General features: G+C 32.1%; 1 protein-coding gene across 1 annotated transcript; it reads right to left on the bottom strand.

The window, feature by feature from the left end:
• Positions 1 to 6,701: 6,701 nt before the first annotated feature.
• On the bottom strand, positions 6,702 to 10,201 carry LOC120073252 (chalcone synthase 2-like). The gene is made up of 3 exons (XM_039025988.2): positions 9,939 to 10,201; positions 8,216 to 8,973; positions 6,702 to 7,260 (listed from the first exon to the last, which is right to left on the bottom strand). The coding sequence occupies exons 1-3, from the start codon at positions 10,117 to 10,119 to the stop codon at positions 6,997 to 6,999; spliced, it is 1,203 nt and encodes a 400-aa protein (XP_038881916.1). The 5' UTR covers positions 10,120 to 10,201; the 3' UTR covers positions 6,702 to 6,996.
• Between the last annotated feature and the right edge of the window lie 295 nt (positions 10,202 to 10,496).

Here is a 10,496-nt window from a genome sequence, read left to right as displayed (position 1 = left end):
CAGTATGTTCTAGAGATCCAGGTCATTCGGATCGTAACAATAAGAGGTTAGTTTTGTCTCAGGCATCATAGATCAATTAAATGTTGATTAAGTACAGGATGCAGGATTCCAAAAGGAGTTTGTTACCTTTCAAGCATGGAATCGTAATGTCTAAGGATTAATGTCCTAAGACACCTTAAGAGGTTGAGAAGATGAGACGAATTCCCTATGCTTCAGCTGTTGGCAGCTTAATGTATGCAATGTTATGTACCAGACCTGACATTTGCTATGCAGTAGGGATTATTAGTCATTATCAGTCCAATCCAGGATTAGATCGCTGGATGGCACTCAAAATGATCCTCAAGTATCTTTGGAGGATAAAGGACTACATGTTCATGTATGGAGATAAGGATTTGATCCTTACAAGATAAACAGACTCTGACTTTCAGACTTATAGCGATTCTCGTAAATCGACATCAAGGTTAGTGTTCACTTTGAATGGAGGGGTTGTAATGTGGCGAAGCATCAAGCAAGGATGCATCGCAGACTCCATTATGGGAGCCAAATATGTAGCCACTTGTGAAGCAGATAAGAAGGTTGTTTGGCTGAGGAAATTCCTTACAAATTTGGAAGTTGTTCCAAATATGACTTTGTCGATCGCTCTTTATTGTGATAACAGTGGGGCTGTGGCAAATTCAAAGGAACCTCGGAGTCATCATAGAGGCAAGCATATAAAACGGGAATATCATTTTGATCAGCGAGATTGTGTATCACAGTGATGCGATAGTCATGAAGATCGCATCGGAGCACAACGTTGCTAATCCATTTACAAAGGCTCTCACGACAAAAATATTTAAGGGTCATCTGGAAAGTTTAGGTCTACGGGATATGCGGCATCTTGTCTAGGACAAGTGGGAGATGATATTGGTGTATAGAGTATGTCCTAGTTTATCGTACTTGTATTTTTCATGTATTGTATATTAGTCTCCCAAGGCATTAGGACAAGTGAGAGATTGTTGGGATTGGTGTCCTAATTCTCCCAGAGTCTCATAGTTTGTAAACTGTACACATTGTTATAAATAAAATAAGAGTTATTTTATTTGGCATTTACTCATGTCCAATAAACAAAGCTCCATGGGTATTGTATGTATACTTAAGTATGTATATGAGATATATAAGTAGATCATGCCTTAAGTGATAACCTAAAAAGATCTATAGTATAAAGATTAAGGAGGGATACCTGATCCTAGTGACACTACGGATACAGCCCCTTTGTAGAGGTTTACAAGTATTGTGAATTACTACAGATGGTCTAATCCTGACCATTCACGTGGAGACATGCGAGTGGGGGTGTCTTATACAAAAAGTTTGTATAAAATCAGACCACGAGATAAATATTCTCTTTATATAACGTCGTTGATACTTAAGACTTACCTCTCATGTAAACGACCATAGGTGACATGACCTTAATATTTGGGGTCATCGTACTATTGATTGGTTATATCCAATGGATACAAAATATATCTGTAGTAAGGAGAGGTAGCTCTCGGTATTTAGTGGAGTGCCCGACAGTTAACGGATGGCGGATCCCGTGACTAAAGAGTTTAGTCAGTTATTCACGTACCGTTGGAGCTTCAAGCTACAGGTCTATAAGGTCCTCTAGGTAGCTTAATAGATTCAAGTTGAGAATCAGTTCTTGGGGTTGACTTGAAATGTTCAAATTGACAAGAGAAAATTCAATTATATATGATATAATTGGTATGATGTATGAGATACATCAAGTGGAGAATTAATGTAAATATGATTTACATTAAGTACCATAAAATAGAAAAAGAACTATGATTTATATGTTTCATGAGATGAAATATTAAAACTATAGGTTATAAATATAATATGGTAAGTTGGTTATCATAAATATTTATAATAATATTAATTATTTGATAATTATCTCTTTTTCTTTAATAACCAATTGAGTGGGAGGTTATTGGTTGTTTTATGGTAATCGTGAGATAAAAGAAAAAATGTTTTCCTAATTTTAGAAGTTACTTGATTCGAAAATTTTCTCATGGACAAGGCTATCAAGTGAAAGTGTTTTCACTAAGTGATAGCTAATAGAGAGACTAAAAGATCGTGGAGTGTCACTATACGATAGTTCACTCAGCTAGTCGTAGCTAAATGATCGCGGATTTTCTATACGATAAACGGCCATCTTCTACATGATTGAACACATCGTCTATACGATAGACTATGTCATCTCCCACTTGCTCGATCGTCTACACGATTGTTGTTCCTTAGTCTCTTTCTCTAACCATGTTCATATAGAGCTCACAACTCCTAGATTCTCACAACGAGAATACCAAGGTAACCATTGTGGTGGTGTCCTCACTCAATTCGATTGATATCAAGGTTCTGGTGGTCGTTCATCGGGTTCATGTTGTTCGTGTGGTGTTTGTTGTGGATCGTCCTGTTGTACCAGTCGTTGTGTTCGAGCATTGCTGTTCTTGGACATTTGGAGACTGATCGAGGAAGTTTGAAGAATAGTCCTTCAAAAGTATGTATATTCTATCCCTTGATTATCTTGTTGGCATGTTGTAATTTCTAGTTATTGCATGACCTGCTAATTGCCGTTTATTGACTGTAATTGTTAGTGTTCAATTTCAAATGGAATTTGGAACGATCATTCCGCTGCTCATGAAAATCCTCATGTCTGATTTTCTTCAATATTTCTATCCACTTTAACCACAATCAGTAAGTCGATCCTTCACAGGTTGTTTGTATTTACAACTAGATCAAAATTACCATTTTACCCCTGTAAATATATCTTGTTGCTTAAGCTTCCGTTGATCCTCTATTGAACAATTGTAATAAACCATATCCCTCTCGACCATGAAAGGGTAGGACCCATTTGTTCAAAACTAGAAGTCAGTACTTAAGGGAACAACTTATCTGCTAACCCTAAATTGGGTAGAAGTGAATTCCATTTTGCAGGACTATGTCCCCAGCTATCTATCCGATCTTATCCTCAAAATGGGAGACTTATTTAGCAGTGTTATTGAACTACTTTCACCTATGCAGATTAAAGAATAATCTCGAATAAATATGAGTTCATAGTTAGTTTAGTATTAAGATCGAATTATCCTAGGTCATCGAATTTGAAATAGTCAGTTTTAACAGTAAACGGTCATTATAAAGAAAAGTGACTTTTTCGCGGTCTGGCCTTATGCAAACATCCTTTGCATAGGATGCCCCCATTCGTATGTCTTCATATGAATGGTTTTGGGATCACATTATTTGTATCAGTATACAAAGTGGGTCATATATAATAGTGTTACCAGGATGAGGTACCCAATCTCATCCATATATTTATAGATCATTTTGGCTATATACTAAAACTTGATCTACTTTTATATCTCCACATAAAGTTAAAATATTCATATTATAGCCATGGATTCGTTTATTGGATTTTTATAACAGAATGCAATATCAATAACATTTTATTCAATGAACAACTCAATAATACTTTTATTGATAAATAGAATAGGTTTCCAATATTTACGAAATACGAGTTTTAGGACATTTCCAATACATAATGTATCATTGATAATTTTTTAATAAGGTATATCAATATAAGGTAATATACAATCTCAATATATCCTTCATTAATAGAGTATATTAAAGATGCTTCGAGAAGTGTGTGTGTTGTCCTTTTACATGAGTGTGTCGATGTTTTTAAGGGTTGAAGGATGTTTTGGAAATTTACAAACATTTATTTGGGCTTGGGCGAATTTTTTGCTATGTTTGCAAAGAAGAAAAAACATAGATACCCCTGCAATTTTCAGTTAAATTTTTTTTTTTGTTGAATCTGCGAACACCCATTTATTTTATTATAATAAATCTAATTGTGATCTAGTTTGTTGAAAAGATGCATATTATTTATCAAACCCATATAGAGCTAGATCTTAAACAGATTATTTAGATCATGAGGAATAACTTTTATATAATGGCTACCAAATGAAGTAGATGATAATTTAAAAAAAAAAAAAAAAAACTTTCATGTTGAAATCTTGACAATTCATGAAACTAGCGAAAGAATGTTATTATATGAAAGCAATAAAGCATAAAATGAAGAAATTACTATTTAATAAATTTCTTGAAAAGACAACTTGAAAGACTTATTTACAAAGGTGTTGCCTATACAACATTTGAGAAGTTAATACACAACATCATAACAAGGTTTTGAATGAAACAGTTATTAAAATATATGATAATGTATTTTTTTCTTCACCAGGTTTTTGTCCCATTAGTTTTTTCCCAGTAAAGTCATAACGAGACATATATTCTATATAGTATGGACATCTAAAGGGAGTATTATAAATATTTGAATTATATATAGATGTCCATGGAATGTTACATATCTCCAATTGTCTTTTCCGTTATCCTCTTCGATATCTCTATCTTTTAATATTCTGTAAATTTTATAAATAGTGGTCATTGGGTCTTTTGAAATATACAATTGAATATAAAACACATTTACTCTCTAATATCTTTTCTCCCTACTTTGCTCTAGTTCCATTGTTATATGATAAGTTTTTTTGTTTTCGTTTTCTGGTTATTGATTATCTTTTTGATATATTTAAAAGACGTTTTTGAAATCATATGTAACTTCTTAGTTTTCAGAAAAATTAAGAACATGTTTCTATTTTTCAAAGACTAATTTTTCATTTGATGCTTATTATTTCAAATCCAAAACTAGTAAGTGAATTTTCAAACATTTGAATAATTTCATATGAAAATCGGTAATATATCATTTTTATAAATGTATTAGATTCTCTGCAAATGAAGGAATTGAAGATAGTACGGGAGAAAATGCTAAAATAGAATTGTTATAGTAGCGATTTTTCTTTAATATTTTACTTTTGTGTTTTCCTCTAGTTTTATCTACTTATTTAAATCTTAACTCACTTTGTGTAAATTGATTAAGTTATAAAAGTTTAAGGTTTAAATTGGTATAATTATTAATTTGAAGTTTCAATTTATATAGCTCCTAAAGTTTAATGGTATAGATTAATTTTCTCTTCAAAAAATATTTTTCCAAAGAAAAATATCTCCAATTTTTTTTCTCTCTCTAACGTATTTATCTCTAAAATTATCCATAACATTTCTTACTCTTTAATGAATATATTCTCAAACTTTCTCGAAAAACAATATTTCCTCCTAAACCCTAAATATCATAAACACCATTTAACTCACTTAGAAGTTCTTTAGATATCAACATATCTTTAGCCACACACACTTTTCATAATTACTATGTCAATTACTCGTGTACAAATTTGTTGAGCTACTAACATCACAATATCTATCCTGATAAAGTATAATAAGATGAGAATAAATTTTGTCTTTAATTTTATCTTTTTTAGAGGGAGACACCATCTTCTTCAATGAGAGACAATGTCGACTTCCAATCAAAGCTTTTTGAAAAATTTGCTATATTAGACTAATCATTTTTCATATATGTCAAAATTGTATGTGACAACCATCTTGTTTTTTTCCAATTACAGCCAAAACTTGTGAACATGTCTAAAATACAATTGCATCAATAATAGAATCACTTATTTTAAAAAGAAAAAGATAATAAATCTTAAGCTCGTGGAAAACGTTCTAAAAAAGAAAGGGAAAAAAAATTAGTGGAAAACATATATGTAAAAGTGATTGAAACGTCTATGTATGAACTTTAAAAAAAGGAATAGAGTAACTATTTTAATTTTTGAATTTTTTTTTAAAAATATTTCAGCCTTAAACTTTATAAAAGAAACAATCATTTTCATTTATTATTATTATTATTTTGTTAATTAATATTTTCCATTGGCCATATCACAATGTAATTAATATATAATATGTCCATGTAACCAATACCTAAAATTGACAAGAACGTAGTTCAACTGATATAATGTTCATACAATCGACTTTGAATAGGTTCAATTCCCCCACCCCACACTTTAATTACAATACTCCCTCACCTTGATTCGAATCCAGATAAAAGTTTGATGAAATTTTATTATGGTTATGATTACACAATTCTAAAATTTCACATTTCAATTTCATTTCAGACGAAGGATGGAGCCTTTTCAATGTGCAACTTTTTTTTTTCAAAATTTCCTCAATTTTTCTTTCACATCATTTTATCTCAAATTTGAATTGATGTTTAAATTGATGTGATTTTTTTTTTAAACATCCAAAACTTTCAATTTCGCATCATTTCACTTCAAATATTCATAAACTTTATATTATTTTGTAGTTTTTTAACATTTATTTTTTTAAAATGTATGCTCTTTCACATCGTTATTTACACTTGCATTTAGAATATACATCTAAACGTTATCTTCCATCTATTAAAAATGATAGATTATAGTCTAATTAAGCCACAATAAAAGATTCATTAACTAATTATATCAATTTTCACCAATTTCCATAAAATTGTATCGATATTAATATTTCCATAAAATCGAGATTTTGATATTCTTACCAACATCAATATTTCAAACTTGATTACCATATTTGTTTTACATTTTGATGTTTAATGTCAAATCATTATTTATGTATGAAAATTTATTTTACTCCATCCTTAGTTTATATATTCAAAATATTATAAAATAATATGAAATAGGCTTTTTTTTCCTTTAATTTCTGGGTACAAATTTTATTAGATGACAAATATGAAACAATATCCGGGAAGACTTTTACAGCATAATATTTAAAAAGAACCTTTAACGTCAACTATTCATGGATAAATGGATAAAAGGAGCATTGAAATACACTTACTACTGACCTATAACAATAACATAAAAGTTCACATCTTTTATTATTGCAATTGTTCTTTTTGTTTTTCTTACCCTTTTCCCTTTTTATTTACTACCAAATACCAAACCAAACAATTAAAGCTCCATCTCCATGAACACCTTCATCAATTGCTCACCATTTATAACTACAACTTCAGCATGATGTAGTAGCATAGTACTGTTAATGAGAGGCCGCTTTCATAGTGGTTTCCTTTATGTCAATACTATGCAGCACCACGGTCTCCAATGTTATCCCTGGCCCAAACCCAAACAGAACTCCCCATTCGAGCCCTTCTCCGGTTGTTGAATTTTCTTCCTCGATAGAGTTCTTCCTCATTTGATCCATTATAAACAACACGGACACGCTCGACATGTTACCGTACTCGCGTAGAACCTCTCGAGTTGCTCTCATCTTCTCTTCCTTTAAACCTAATTTCGCCTCCACCTAGTTCAAAATATGATTGTAACAATGAATAATATCCTAACATTTCAATCCCATTTTAGACTATAGTTCATTTTATTTCACCTTCAAAGTCACTTGAATAATATTAGACAAACTCATAAAAAAACTAAAGAACTAGACCTCGTTTCATAAAAGTTTTTCTTTTATGTCTTTGAGATTTAAATTTACTTCTACATTAGATTTCTGAGTTGTGTTATACTTTTTTATAAAAGTTTCCTTTGAAAATTAAAAATAAAGTACTTTTAAAAAATCTAGTTTTAATTTGAGAATGTGACTAAAAAGAAATCATTAGTCCACAAACTCAATTCATAAATATACGAGAACCTAAATTAAAAGGAACCCTTCAATTTAAAAATATAGATCGAAACAAAATTTAAACAATTTTTTTCAAGCAGTTGCAAATATAGCAATCAAACTCAAAGTATTAATAGATATAGCACAATGTAAAAAAAGTTGCACATATATCAAAATTTAGATCAGAAGTTTATCGGATCATATTGTTGGTAAAAATTTGTCGATAATAGACCATATCACTGATGGGAGATATTGACAGACTGTCTTTGTTATATTTGCAGTTTTCTAAAATGTTGTTATACACAATTGAAATTTAGTGCTACCAATTACAATGGCCTCCCTTTTTTTTTCCTTAGGAGTAAAATAACATAATTAGAATAATAATCATAACCCAAAACCCTAGCTTAGAGTAGTACTAACATAGTAAAAGACTAAAACACCCTAATGGTAATGTAACATGTTAGTATATAAATAAGTACATAAATAAAGAAAAGAAAATGAATATTAATGAAAACTAGACCAAAAGCAATGAAAAATATATATTTTTTCTTAAAAATAATTATCTATTACTGAAAATAATTTTTAATTTACAAAAAATAATAGTGAAATTAAAATTTTGTTATTAGAGATAAGAATTCATTACCTGGTCGAGAATGGCAGGGCCACCTGGATGGAAAATCCAAAAAATAGAATTCCAGTCGCTAATTCCAAGAGGTGTAAAAGCCTCTTTAAGACTCTTTTCAATGTTGTTAGAGATGAGACCAGGCACATCTTTAAGCAAATGGCAGGTCAGCCCCACTTCCCTCAAGTGCCCCTCGATCGCCCCCTCCGAGTCCGGCACCAGCGTTGCTCCGGTCCACACCAGCTCGTACAGCGGATGCTCCACTGACACGTCCGGATCCGTCCCGATTATCACCGCCGCTGCACCATCTCCAAACAACGCCTGCCCTATCATCGTGTCCAAGTGAATCTCCGACGGCCCACGGAACTTCATGGCGGAGATCTCCGAGCACACTACCAAGACTCTGGCTCCTCTGTTGTTCTCCGCTAAATCCTTGGCGAGGCGGATCCCGGTGCCGCCAGCAAAGCAGCCTTGCTGGTATATCATGTAGCGTTTGACGGAGGGGCGGAGGCCGAGGAGCTTGAGAAGTTGGAAGTCGGCGCCGGGCATGTCGATGCCGGAAGAGGTGCAGAAGATGAGATGAGTGATTTTGGATTTGGGTTGGCCCCACTCTTTGATGGCTTTTTCAGCCGCATCTTTGCCCAGTTTCGGCACTTCCACCACCGCAATATCTTGACGCGTGTCCAGGGAATGTGCCATGTACGCGCACATATTTGGATTCTCTCGAAGTATCTCCTCCGTTAGATACATGTGTCGCTTTCTGATCATCGAGTTTTCACCTAACAACGTCATCATCAACACCTTTATAAAAATAAGTTACAAAAAAGTTAAATTATACATTTAGTTATACTATCCTGTGTCCCTAGCATACTTTTTATTAGGGTTAAACTATAAATTTGGCAAAATTTTAATTTTTAGGGTTTATAAATTAACTATTATGACTAAATCCTAATTTTTAAAACTAAGGACAAAATTCTAATTTTTCTTCTAATCTAGAGAACAACTTTGTAAATTTAACTTATTAATAGGTCACTAAGATGTTTTAGTGTCTAATAGACAAAACTAGTATAGCTCAATTGATACACGAATGTGTTTAACAATTACAAAGTGTGTAAAAATTGTCCTACTCTTATGTACTCAAAAATTAAAATAAAAATAAAAACATTTTTTACCTAATAAAATCGTACATTTTTTTTAAAAAAAAATGTTAATTCGAACTCTAAACTTTGTTTTTTTTTTAGATTATAAATTTATCTTCATTTATCAATTTAATGATTTGGGTGAATTGATGATTTAACATGGTTTCAGAACACATGGTTCAGGGAGGTTATGTATTCTTTCCACTTGTTGAGGCTTCTTCATATTTCAAGTCTACAAATAAATAGGACTGTTATATGATAAATTTGCCTTCACTCATAAGTTTTGGGTCAATTGATGATTTAATAATTTTATAGTCTTAAAAATCTTAAAATCTGAAGGGGTTAACTTTAAATGTTTAGTGATCAAATGAAGACAAACTGGAAAGTATTATATATATATATATATAACCAAGTTCAAATTTTCAGTTAAACTAATAAATCATCTTAGAAGTGATCTCCCCTCCCATATTATCAAAAAAGAGAAAGAAACATGATGATAGCTTAAAGTGATATTTTTGTAGCTCAACACAAATGAGACTTAGAGCTAATAGTAAGAAAAAAAAAATAGTGTGTAGAAACGTCCACATAGAATAACAACAACATACATATTCGGGTGAACTTCTGCTTCAAGTGAGTCAGATCTTCGGAATTAGTAATATGAAAGTAGTAGTCAGGATAGTCTGACTGTAGAACGATGTTCAGCGGCGCGGTGGTGCCGATCGCCAACACCATGGCGGGGCCATCTGCTCTTTGAGCCTTACGAATTTCAGCCACAACAGAGGCCATGAAATGGAAAGAGTTTTGAAAAAACAAAACAAGTGGGAAAGGGAAAGGGTGAGGAGCGTTTGATATGTTTTGGAGTCCAAAAATGAAGTCATATTTAAAAGGAGGGAGGAGAGGATGGATATGCGCTGCCATGTCGGACTAGGGTTTACTTTTCCCTAACCAGCGGACCATCTCTTCCCACTTTATTATCTCCTCCACATCTTTCCATTTCTCATAACTTTAATTTCCCACATGTACCTATACCTAGCTAGTTGGAACCATGTGAACTTTTTTATTTATATATTTTTTAATTTTTTTCTATATAACTCCAAACAAATTTGAATTCACACGTGTTTTTAAATTGCCTTTTTTTTTTTTTTAAGTTTTTGAAGTGATTT

Source organism: Benincasa hispida, chromosome 1, assembly GCF_027475165.1.
Source record: "Benincasa hispida cultivar pf3 chromosome 1, pf3_genome.v1.1, whole genome shotgun sequence".
NCBI classification, from domain to species: Eukaryota; Viridiplantae; Streptophyta; class Magnoliopsida; order Cucurbitales; family Cucurbitaceae; genus Benincasa; species Benincasa hispida.
This window is presented reverse-complemented; position numbering and strand designations above follow the sequence as displayed.